Consider the following 13,664-nt stretch of genomic DNA (forward strand, 5'->3'; position numbering starts at 1 on the left):
GTAAAACAAAACTACATCCTCGAGAAATCGAACTCTCGACTCCTTGCCTCCATTCACCATCGATACACATTCTCTAAGCGTCCACGAATCTTACCGCCTCTAAAGCTATTTTCCTGCACATAAAACAAAAAGGAATGAGCCTAATGCCCAGCAAGGAAAATCTAACACATAGTCATAAACATAAAATTTCATAATAAACATAAAGACATATCATAACACTTATTACATACACTTATTATAATGGCCATTATTACTTGGGGTCCCATAGACTAAACAAGTCATATGCCCATGGGATTAGTGGGGTCCTACTAGCTTAGTAGGTCATATGCCCATAACCCATTTGGGGTCTTGTTAGTCATATGGGTCATATGCCCAAGCCTACAAACATACACATTTCATAACATATTTATAACATATTTCATAACATATCACATAAGATAACACAAGCATAAAACATATATATTCTATCCTATTTTCCTTACCAAAGTTACCGGGATAAGAGGACAGCGTTGGGACTTATTGGAACACTCCTAAAACCATATATAACAGGGTGAGTCTAATGAAGAAAAAGAGATGAAGTGAAAGGAATGGAAAGACTAAACCATTGTAAGTCACACTTACCCAAAACTTATGTGCTCAAGAACTTAGATTTCCTAACCAAACTAAGAATGAGGTTAGAAGACTGAGTAGAAGACTAAGAGAAGGGAAACATAACATAAAACCAATGAACTAGAGTGTGTTGAGTACCTTGAGGACTTGTAGATCAATCTAACCCTCGAACCGAAATACTATGAAATCTTACTTCCCAAAGTGTTTGATAAGCTTATGATGATCAAGCTTATGATTCCCAAACCCAGGTGTTTATACTCTCACACTCACTTAGCACTTGCAGCCTCTGAACTTAGAGCAAAAGATGAATAATGGCTGGGTACTAGGTCCTATTTATAGAGTTTGGGAATGAAGGAATCTTAATTTTACTTGAATAAAAATAATAGCTTTTTAGGTGAAAATAATTTGAATAATCGTTCAGCAGAGGCTGAAGACTCGTTCAAAAGATGCTGGACTTATCAAGAGGTTGAATGGCTGAAAGGAAAAAGAATTCAAAAACTTTTGAAATATGCTGAAGGAGGCGATATATCGCCCCCTGTAGGCGATATATCGCCTGGGCCAGTATGCCCGAGGCGACCGTGCATCGTTTCGTGTTTTCCGTATCTACGTGCTGCGATATATCGCCCCCTATAGCTGCGATATATCGGCACACGCTGATTAATTAAACACGAAATTACACATTTTTAGCTAAGTTTGAATGGAGTAAACAGCCTTGACTAAGCCCTCAACGTATTCAAAGCTGCTGACTGACCCTATAGCATTCAAACTTTTCTCCTTATTAAATTAAATCCTCAAAATACTTAATCCTTAATCACCCATTCATAACATGTGCTTAAAATCCTATTGGTCCTCATCTAAACCTTATAGTATAATAAATATTATCCTTAATATCAGTCATATAATCAAACCTTAGGTTAACATTAATATTCTTAAACTATAGGTTAAACTTAGAAAATCTATAAGTACTACTATGAGTGTCCAAATAATTCCCGGTCTGAACCAAAAATCCACAGTTACAAAGATAATACTATACATGCTATAATACTACTTAATAATTAGCTAAGTAAAGTTCTTGGACTCTACACCTCCGAACTATCGACCACGCGGGAATCTAGAGCTCACTCGCCGATTAAACACCTCAACTGGTCGATTTAAGTTCGGCCACCCCGCGACTTCAAAGTTGCGATTCGGCCACCTCAGGCATCCGTTTGCCGATCTGTCACCACCATCGTGTTCCTCGTGTTGCGGGCTTCAAAACCCAATAACTTGTTCCTACATCTACCATAGTTGGGTGGTGGGCCCACCACGAGCCACCGCGATCTACCGTAGACCGACAGTCGAAACTTAGTGTTCGAGGTTCCGAAGTACGTTTTGAGTCTCAGAAAATCATCGTTTGACTTGTTGTGGAACCCGATCATTGTGGTATAAATTCTTTGACCTATATTGTTATTGATTAGAGTAATTGTTATTATGTGTATTTATAATATATAATTATATATTCTTGATATATTGAATATTTTCTGTAATTATACTGGCTGTCTGGGATTATATATATGTATTTCTTATACAGGTTTTGATTTTGGGATTTTCCATTTTATAGCCGTTGTGCTGTCCAATTTTCTAGAAAATATTAAATATTAAATAAATTATAAAAATACATATTTAATTGATTTTCTATTAATATGGAAATTATTATGATTAAGTAATTTTAATTATTATTGTTATTATTTTGTTAAGTAAATCAAGAATATAGTTTCATATATATATATATATGAAAAGTGTGATTTATAGTAAACCTATTATTTAACAATTACTCTTATATATTAATATTTTGTTAATATTTGAATATTAAAATAATATCAAATATTAGTTTCTTACAGTTATTGATATTTGTAAGACCAGTGAATTTTGGAAAAAGTATATTTATTATATCACTGAAATTGATGTTATGACTAATTAATAATAATATAAATATTTATAATTATATTATTATCACAATATCGATTATTACAATTTTATGTTAAATATATAATTTCTTTTATAAAATGACTATTTGAATATATACATTCCTATACGTATTGCTATTGAAGTATTTTGTTATTAATATTGAAATAAGTTTATTTATAGACGATAATTATTATTGTTGTTGTGATTATTATTATTGTTGTTGTTGTTGTTGTTGTTGTTGTTGTTGTTATTATCATAAGAGTACATTATCTTATGAGCAAGGTTTAAAGCATGGTTTTATATGAAGAGTTATTTGCATTAGGATGATAATAATTATTATTATCATTTATATAGTTTCTGGTATTGTTAATATACACTATCAATAGTGTATATTTACGATTTTGATAGAATTTAATAAATGATATACCTTGAATAGGATTTGTATGGATTTGAGTGATTGACTCTTGCTGAGCAGTTTTAAAATAAGCTAAGGACCTAAGGTAAGTAAATCTCACCTTTTTTGTGCTTAAGTGTAAGATACATGACTACATTGATTGTGTATATCTGATGAGTTAAGTATGGAATGATGATGATGCATATGATAAGTATGTGAAGAATGATTGTATGAATATCATAATGGTGTTGTGTGATATGTAATTGAGGAATTTTGTGATATGTGAAAGCTGTCTTACTTGGTTAAGATTGATATGAATTATGTGCAAGTATGTGTTCTTATGTTGATGAATATGTGGATTACTTTTATGTTCATGATTTTGTTATATGTTATGATATGAAGCGTTTAAGTTTTTAGGCTGGAAACCTTAGACCTGAGCCATAGCTCTACGTTAAGGTATAACAACGCCACCAACCCAAAGCTTCATGTATTATGACTAAAGATGTTTTGAGTTATATGAGATGCGATACAATGCCTTGATTGAATACCATCAAACATGAATCATGAACATGAACATTGGCATTTCAGCATCTACATGTATGCATGGCATGTAGAGTATGTGATACATTATTATGTGATATAAGACCATGCATAAGAATATGAGAAAAGTTATGAAATGCCTTGTAAAGTCTTATGTAAAGATTAAACATTTTAATGACACAAGGCTTAAGCAAAGTGATAATAAGATGTTTAAAAAGAGTGCCATTGTTTCGATGAAGCAATCAAGTAAGTGCAATGAAGAAGACGGACGTCTACAAGACTTATAGTGGCTGCCCACTAGTGTGGGCTAGGTCAGAGTTGACCATTCAGATATGCTTGCCATGTTTCCGTCTTTCTCCTCCATATGTGTAATAAGTATGGCAGCTATGGCAACGATGAAATGAGTGTTATGATGAGCCTAGCTGCGATGATGGCTAGCCGGAGGAGAACCCATGGGATTCTATATGATATGTGTTATAAGCCCTGCAGCCATTTGCCGAATCAAACAGTGTGCACAAGTGAAATCGGGCCCATAAAAATGTGAAAGTAAACAAAAGAGCATAAAAGTAAAGTTTGAAAGTGCATGAGCAATAAATGAACTGCATAAGTATATAAGTCAGCATATTAGTATATGTGCACTACAAACTCACGACATTCATGTGTATGTGTATGCATGAGATTTGCTTACTGAGCGTTAGCTCATTATGTTATTTTCCAACATTTTCCAGGTGTGGCTTTAGATGTTGAGCAACTTGTGGAGCACGGACTCAGTAGCAATGCAATAGTGGTTTAGAGTTTTTCATATGGATACATTAAATTTATAGTATTCATACGTGTAATAATTTCTATTAATAAGTTTATATAAAAGTTTTAAATTTTTCTGTATTTCTTAGTATTTTTTTATTTATTTCATTTGGTCTAGTGCCTAACATACTCGTAAACCCTAGAATTACGAGTATGTGGCGGACGTACCCTACCTTAGGGTCGTCACAGGTAGGGCTTAAAGTGAAACCCTATATAAGAATTGTCCCATATATATATATATTACATTTGTTTTTGCAATAGTAAGGATCATGTATATTTTAAATTTACTGAATAGAACAAGAAGTACAAACATTAATCTCATAAAATATTATTTTCAACTTGTACAGGTGGAAGGTGTTGAATAAGAGTATTAAATGTGGGTGTTGATATGAATATCATGGCTCAAAATGTATGCAAAAATAGAAGCTACTCAATATGATTTAGAAGAAGTTTTGACACTTTTTTACTCTACATAATTATTACTACTAAGAGCACTCACATTCGGTGTTCTACTTCATCCTTTACAATATCTCCCCAAAACACACATTTTTCTATTTTACCTCTAAATTTTACATTTTACCATACATCAGATACTCTATTTTTTTTTCTCTATATCATTTAAATATTATATATTTAAACTTTTTTTATTCATTTCAAATATTTTCTATAACTATCAATAATATCCTTATATATTTTAATGTTTACAATATCTACCCATATGTAATATCACATAATTATATTATAATTTATATTTATCCAAATTTATAAGATAAACTAAAATATCAATTATTCTAAAAAAATTACAAATAAGAATTTTATTATTCTCAAAATATATTTTGGGAGTTTTCATTGGAAATATTTAAATATAATATAATATTGTGAATATATATTTTGGTATATTCTATGAATATTCTTCTTTGATATATATATATATAATATTTTGAAGATATTTTTTGGTATATTCTATGGATATTCTTCTTTGATTATTGTGAGAGAATATTATTAGCATATTCTTTAGTATATACTAAGCATATTCTTTTGATCTTCTCAAAATTTCACCTATAAATAATATAATTCTTTTACAAAATTTTACAAACACTTTCATTTCTTTCTTTACACACTTTTTATTTTTCTTCTTTCTATATAGTTCCTATGGATCCTAACTTTGAGATATTTGACTCTTCGTCATCCGAGGAGGAGGAGATAATTTTAGCTCTTGCTATTGAAGAAGAATGCTTGGGTAATGAAAGAGACTCAACATCGCATCGTAGGTCTATTCCCCGTCGTGCATTCATTCGAAGAAATTCGCTTGAAGGTCATCAACGCTTCTTTCAAGATTATTTTTCTGAGTCCCCGACGTATCCACCGAATTTATTCCCCAGGAGGTTTCGAATGCAACGTCATCTTTTCTTGCATATTCAAGCCGAAGTCGAAGAATATGAACCATATTTCGTCCAAAGAAGAGATGCTGCTAAAAGACTGGGTCATTCCTCGCTTCAAAAAATAATTGTTGCAATGAGAATATTAGCTTATGGAGTCTCTGGAGATTTTGTAGATGAATACTTGCAGATTGCAGAAAATACAGCAACCGAGTGTTTAAAAAAATTCGTTAAGGCTATCATTGGCATATTCTCCCATGAATACTTAAGATCCCCAAATGAGAACGATATAGCTAGATTGTCCGCAGTTGGAGATAGTCGTGGGTTTCCTGGGATGTTAGGAAGTATTGATTGCATGCATTGCAAATGGAAAAATTGTCCAAGTGCTTGGAAAGGAATGCATTGTGGTCATATTCACGAGCCAACTATAATTTTAGAAGTTGTAGCGTCATATGACCTCTGGATATGGCATGCATTTTTTGGATTGCCAGGCTCCCATAATGATATTAATGTCCTAGAACACTCTTCTGTTTTTAGAGAGCTTGTTGAAGGACATGCTCCAAAAGTCAACTACTCAATAAATGGAAATGACTATTCGATGGGCTACTATCTTGCCAATGGTATATATCCTTCATGGTCAACGTTTGTCAAAATAATTCATGATCCGCATGGCCGTAAAAATAAACATTTTGCAACAACTCAAGAATCAGCAAGAAAAGATGTAGAACGAGCTTCTGGAGTGCTTCAAGCTCGATTTGCTATTGTGCGTGGACCGGCACGATTTTATGATCGATAAACACTTAAGGAGATTATGATGGCATGCATTATTTTGCATAATATGATCGTAGAAGATGAGCAACATACTTATCTTTGAGTAGAAGACTTTGTTTATGAACAAAGCGATGAAATAACCAAAGAGCCTATGTCCCATGAGCATACAAATGAATTTGTAAACTTCATTCAATGCCATCATCACATTCGAGATCGATGAATTCATTTTCAACTCCAGTCGAATCTTATTGAACATTTATGGGAAATATATAGTAAATCTTAAGTATTTGCATTTTATATATTACCATGTTTAGGCTAATATTTGTGTTCTTATTTTGAGGAAGATGTAACTTTAGTTTCTTTCTTTTCACTATGTTAAGCCTAATATTGTATTTTTGTCTTGTTTGATTGTATTTCCTTGGGATATAAAATATGTAACCTTAAATTCAAGATATTAATCATCAAGTCAAAAATATTGCCTTTTACATTAGGAAGCTTTTACAGCCAATATAAACTATTGCAATAAGCATTTTATGCAAAAAAGTATCTTTCAAGAATAAACATTTTCATCATTCAAGTGTTCTATACAAAAAAGTTATCAAAAGTAACCGTCATTGAGCTTTTGTTTTGTGCAATGCAAATTTCTACATAGAAAAGCTATGGGTAATTTTCTATACAAAAAAAAGAAGCTATTGGGCTGCTAGTTTATGCAAATTTATATGCAAAAAAACTATGATAAAAACCAATAAAAGAGAATTCCCAAAAGTGGTTGCATTGTTACCTTTCAAGAATACCAAAAATACCAGCCCAAATACCATCTAAATCATGGCTTTCTAGACTTTTGCTTCTCAAGTATTTCCAATTGGAGGCTACGGAAATACTCTTGTTGCGTTGGAGATAAAGTTGATACATCTACTCTCATAATTTCTAACTCCCTCCTCATTATTTAATTCTCTTCTTTCTGTTTATCCAATTCAAGCCTTTCTTTTGCAATGCGTGTAACGCCCCACATCACTATGGCTGCTTTCTAGAATGACGACTGGCCCTACAAACCAACACAAGTCTTTCCAGCGTGCTTTGTCCTCACTCGCACACTTCCTGGGAAAACTTCCCAGGTGGTCACCCATCCCTAGATTACTCCAGGCCAAGCACACTTAACTTTGGAGTTCTCAAGTGATGGACTACCGAAAAGAAGATGCATCTTCTTGATATAGGTAGTACCCATCAATCCATTTAAGCCCTCTTCAACTGTGCAGTCCCATACCTACACAATCTTAGAATCATCACACTTGACCTTCCCCAGGCGGTGTAGGATTGCACAGCTTACCCGGTCTTTCCCCTTACAGATCACGGGATTCTGACTGTCACAATCACCCCCCCTTACGGGCCCGACGTCCCCGTCGGCCACACTTCCAGCTGGGTCAAGGCTTTGATACCATTTGTAACGCCCCACATCACTATGGCTGATTTCTGGAATGACGACTGGCCCTACAAACCAACACAAGTCTTTCCAACGTGCTTTGTCTTCACTCGCACACTTCCTGGGAAAACTTCCCAGGAGGTCACCAATCCCTAGATTACTCCAGGCCAAGCATGCTTAACTTTGGAGTTCTCAAGTGACGGGCTACCGAAAAGAAGATGCATCTTCCTGATATAGGTAGTACCCATCAATCCATTTAAGACATCTTCAACTGTGCAGTCCCATACCTACACAGTCTTGGAATCATCACACTTGACCTTCCCCAGGCGGTGTGGGATTGCACAGCTTACCCGGTCTTTCCCCTTACGGATCACAGGATTCTGACTGTCACAATGCGAACATACTCTTTCCTAATTTCTCCCTTCTCAGCATTAGATTCCCTCCCCTTTTATTTCAATCACCAAATCAGTAAGATTGGAAGAGTTATCCTCTTGCCTCTTTCGCTTCTTTGCATCCTTCTTTCCAATTGGTCTCTCTAAATTCACATCTAAAGATGGTGCTGCAGTATCTTCATATATGAACTCTGGTGCATGACCATCTTAAATTATTGATCTTCTTTTAGCTTTCATACTGCTACCCTCAGCCACAGATTCTTTCCATTTTGGATGATGTCGTAGAATAGTCCAACAATGAAGAAAGTTGAATGAAGTAGGATGGATACTTCGGTAGAACTCTTTGGCTTTCTCAATCTGAAAAATTAGGTAAAAGAGATGAGAAATATATAATTCAAAGTGTTATAAACAATATAAATTATATTATATTATATTATTCATGCACCTTATCTTGCTCATTAGCCCCACTTGGAGACCTTCTTTCAATTTGAGCTAAGGCCCCACAAAACTTATTTGTAGCAAGTTGGATAGTAGACCATCTATTTCTAATAGAGCATGAACTACGTTCAGAAGATATAGATTTTTTTGTTTTTCTCATAATATTCATGAACTCTAGACCAAAATAAATATTTTGATTGATCAACCCCATTGATTAGGTCCATACTAGTATTCAACCAAGCTAAAACTAGCAAGTTGTCATCTTCAGTGCTAAAATTTCCTTTTCTAGATTTAGTTTTTCTACTACTCCCATCTTTTGGATTGGATGGAGAATATTGTGACTCTAAGTCATTCAAAGATGGGAGATAGTCATTGTAGCTTTCTTCCCCCTCTTGTAACAGTGTAGTGAAGGAATGAACCCCATGGAGTTGTGAGTCCATCTTTCAAAATCTGACAAGAGATAATCATAAATTTCTTCCATATATAATATGTATGTTGCAATGCTTTAAATGCCAACTAATTCTCAATAATTTAAAAGAGAGAGAGGAGAATCTGTGATAAAGTTAAACCAACTTTGTTATAGGAAGATTATGATCAATCTCATTTATTCTCTACATTTTCTCAACAAATTCAAGAAGCTAAATAGTTCATAAATCAAACCCAAAAGCCCCAGACTTGAGCAATGTACTACTAAACCTTCTATAAATTACTATATAAAATTTAAAATTTTAATTTGGCATTGAAATATTTATATATTGCAGGGTATTACATATGAAAAAGTCATAATCGAAATTTACTTAATAATGTGCACAGAGATACCTTGGAAAGCGACCTCTTTGATAACTTATTCAAGAGATCAATTTGGCTTTAAGCGTATACATATACATACACCATTCGCCATCTATATATAAATATACAGATATACTTAGTTGCATTATTTTGTACCCTTGAAATATATTATATATATACATATATTATATAATGGACAATAAATTAATGACTTGTTCTTAAGCGAAATGTATGAATCTCATCCCACTGCATGAAAATGAGGTTAAAGACCATTATTTTCTTATTCAAACACTGGAGAATTTTTTTGGTAGAAAAGGAAACTATTTAATGATATGAAGAGAGAGATAAGTGGTAAGGAGATTCCCAACAATGTTGGCTTCCATACAATTATTACTATGATCTTGAGGTGGGTGAAAGTTGTCTTTTATTGCATTAAGATAAAAACATATAAATATGGTTCTTTAAAAACAAAACTTGTTCATATAAGCAAGCAACAGAATACCAGCCCCAAAAAAGATGTCGGAAACTTTGTTTTTTCCCATTAAAAATGATGCTCTGCAATAATGACTTATTGATTAGGTGATATTACCATTAAATATCTAAGAAGAACTTTGCAGACAAGTTTTGATCCATGACTCGAGATACTTGAGCTCTTCAGTGCTTATTGAATGAGTAACACCAGGATAAGCCTGCAAATAATAAAGCAAAGTTTGTCACGGGTCAAATATTAGTACAAAAAGGAAAGGAAAAAAAAGAAGTCAATTAATCTATTGACCAACAGTTATCTTACCTTAAACTCGCAGCTTATACCAGCTTTTTCAAGGAGAGGGGGCTAGCTTGTCCTACTTCAAATATTTATCTCAATATTACATATCAATATTGCACGTTATAAAATCTACCATAACTGTTGCCACCATTTATCTAACTTTCATTTTTATTGCATCATAATCACATTCAGCTTATTTAGCTTATAGGGATTTTTATTGCAAAGGAAAAAGTCTTAAGACCAACACCATGAAAGCTAGGGGCCCAAGCTTCAACACTCGATATTTTTATTTAAAAGATAAACCTTAGCCTTTTCCCCACTTAACAAGATCAAGCCATGATCCCCCTTTTAAACGCCAAAATCACCATCAAAACTACACAGCCCAAAGGATTACAATGCTATTACCCAAATCCAAACAAAAGTGATTTTACCTTGAAGCACTATAGTCGAAACCTAGGGTAGTTTTTATCCTCCCTTGATCAACTTCCAAACATAAAATTTACATCAAGAACCTATATGATTATCTAGCCATTTAATAACATTAAAGATGATCAATCCTACCTTGTTCTTGTGCACATTTGCATTAACCTCTGCCAAATCTTACAATGATCCATATAACAAGAAAAGAGAGGCAGAAACAAGAAAAGTTTACAATGATCCATATAACAAGAAAGCTCCAAAGTTTACAATGATCCATATAACAAGAAAAGAGAGGCAGAAACATACAATTCAGCAGAGATGTATTCAATTCTCTTCTGCACATTTGCATTGGCCTCTGCCAAATCTTGCTTCACAAGAACTGGACCAATCAACTTGTACAAATTTGCATCTTCTTTCAAAATGTCTAACTCCTAAACCAAAAATAAAATAAAATTAGATTAACAATCAGAAACCACGTATAAATATATAAATAAGTGCAAAAGAAAAAAATGATAACAAAACTGGGCATCTTCTTCATTTCTATCCTCAGTAATGGGTATTGAAGAATATGATTGTGAAAATCAATATAAAGCACTTCCAACAATGAAATATACCAACATATATGAATTGGGTAGAGCTCTAAATATAAAATATCACCTCAAAAACAATTATTTACACAGGAACCAAACAGAAATTTTAAAATGGAAAACGAATTGGAAAGAGTGTAAATGACCTTGAGGACAAGCTCATTCTCGCCAAGCTGAATGGTGTACTTTCTCACCTGGTGATTCTTTGAAATATCTGATAAGCACTAAATAAATACCATTTCAGATAATATTCCTACGTAATGATCTCCATGTGTTTGTAGAAATGCAAGAAAAGAAATTTCTAAGATAATTAGGTATAAAGGTGAAATTTGAAGAGGGTAGAATTAAGTAGTTCCATAGTCAAATTATCAATATATATATTATATATGCAAGACTTGCAGTACCAAAATAAGAACTTGAGTGTGCCATTTTGTTACCTGATTGAGAGAGAGAGTGAGTGTGTCTAAAAGTCTAAGATGCTAAAGTGGCTGGTGTGGGTGTAATGAGGAGAGAAGATGATCACTGCGAGGAGGGGAGGGGAATGAGGAGCATGTACCAGACAACTTCTGAGCTCCGTCGTTGTAACACCCCACGTCACTATGGCTGCTTTCTGGAATGACGACTGGCCCTACAAACCAACACGAGTCTTTCCAGCGCGCTTTGTCCTCACTCGCACGCTTCCTGGGAAAACTTCCCAGGAGGTCACCCATCTTGAGATTACTCCAGGTCAAGCACGCTTAACTTTGGAGTTCTTAAGTGATGGGCTACCGAAAAAAAGATGCATCTTGTTGATATAGGTAGTACCCATCAATCCATTTAAGCCCTCTTCAACTGTGCAGTCCCATACCTACACAGTATTATAATCATCACACTTGACCTTCCCCAGGCAGTGTGGGATTGCACAGCTTACCCAGTCTTTCCCCTTACAGATCACGGGATTCTGACTGTCACAATCATCCCCCCTTACAGGCCCGACGTCCTCGTCGGCCACACTTCCGGCTGGGTCAAGGCTCTGATACCATTTATAACCAGCTGGGTCATGCACACATGCATGCACGTGACCCCATTCTCATCAGCCTCATCACATATTCAGCCATGGCCATCCGAACCAAGGTTTCTCACCATGGGGAGCTCTGGTACTATTCGTCAAGAAGAAGGATGTATCGATGCGTATGTGCATTGACTATAGGGAACTAAACAAGGTGACGATAAAGAACAGATATCTATTACCTAGAATTGACGATTTGTTTGACCAATTTCAAGGGGCAGCGGTATTCTCTAAGATAGATTTGAGGTTGGGATATCATCAGCTTAAGATAAACGAAAATGATATACCCAAAACCGCTTTTAGGACTCGATATGGACATTATGAGTTTTTAGTACTCTCATTTGGTCTAACAAATGCCCCTGCAGCATTCATGGATGTAATGAATAAGGTGTTCAAAGAGTATTTGGACAAGTTGTAATCGTCTTTACTGACGATATTTTGGTCTATTCAAGAACAAAGGAGGAGCATGAGGATCATTTGAGAAAGACGCTCCATAGGCTCAAAGAACAACAATTATATGCCAAGCTAAAGAAGTGCGAGTTTTGGGTAGAGGAAGTGGCATTTCTAGGCCACATAGTAACCAAGAACGGAGTAGCAATGGACATGGTTAAGGTTAAGGCTATCAAGGATTGGCCAAAACCAAAGAATGTCACTGATGTAAGAAGTTTTCTTGGTCTAGTCGGCTATTACAGGAGATTCGTGGAAGGATTCTCCAAACTGGCAATGCCACTAACAAACCTTACTCGCAAACTACAGAAGTTCGTGTGGTCTGATAAATGCAAACAAATTTTTTAGGAGTTAAAGAAGAGATTAATTACTGCTCCAGTGTTGTGTGTACCCAAAAGTAACGAAAAGTTTGTAGTCTACTGTGATGCATCCAAGATGGGTTTGGGATGTGTACTGATGCAAACCTGAAAAATGGTGGCTTACGTGTCCAAACAACTAAAAGAATATGAACAGAGATATCCAACACATGACTTGGAGTTGGCGGCTGTGGGTTTTGCCTTGAAAATATGGAGACATTATCTCTACGGGGATAAATGTGAAATATACACGGATCACAAAAGCCTTAAATATTTCTTTTTTTCACTCAAAAGGAGTTAAACATGAGGAAAATGAGGTGGCATGAGCTAGTTAAAGACTATGATTGCCAGATACTATATCATCCTGGAAAAGCTAATGTGGTGGTTGATGCCTTAAGCCGACGAAGTCATGGCACCATTGCAGCTTTAGGGTTGGTGGAAGCTTCGTTACAAAAAGAGATAGTGAAAGCTGGGATAGAAATAGTTACAAGCGAGTTAGCCAATCTCACATTGCAATCAGATCTCTTGGAAGAGATTAAAGAAAAGCAAAAACTGGA

At 34.8% G+C, this 13,664-nt stretch overlaps 1 protein-coding gene across 1 annotated transcript; it reads left to right on the plus strand.

Annotated features, from left to right (window-relative positions):
- Positions 1–5,446: 5,446 nt before the first annotated feature.
- On the plus strand, positions 5,447–6,469 carry LOC133825787 (uncharacterized). Its single transcript, XM_062258688.1, has one exon. The coding sequence runs from the start codon at positions 5,447–5,449 to the stop codon at positions 6,467–6,469; it is 1,023 nt and encodes a 340-aa protein (XP_062114672.1).
- The last annotated feature ends 7,195 nt before the right edge of the window (positions 6,470–13,664 follow it).

This window comes from Humulus lupulus, chromosome 3 (assembly GCF_963169125.1).
Source record: "Humulus lupulus chromosome 3, drHumLupu1.1, whole genome shotgun sequence".
Taxonomy (NCBI): domain Eukaryota; kingdom Viridiplantae; phylum Streptophyta; class Magnoliopsida; order Rosales; family Cannabaceae; genus Humulus; species Humulus lupulus.

Excerpts from the sequence above, each read along its gene's own strand:
- LOC133825787 (XM_062258688.1), top strand. The coding sequence starts at position 5,447 with ATGGATCCTAACTTTGAGATATTTGACTCTTCGTCATCCGAGGAGGAG.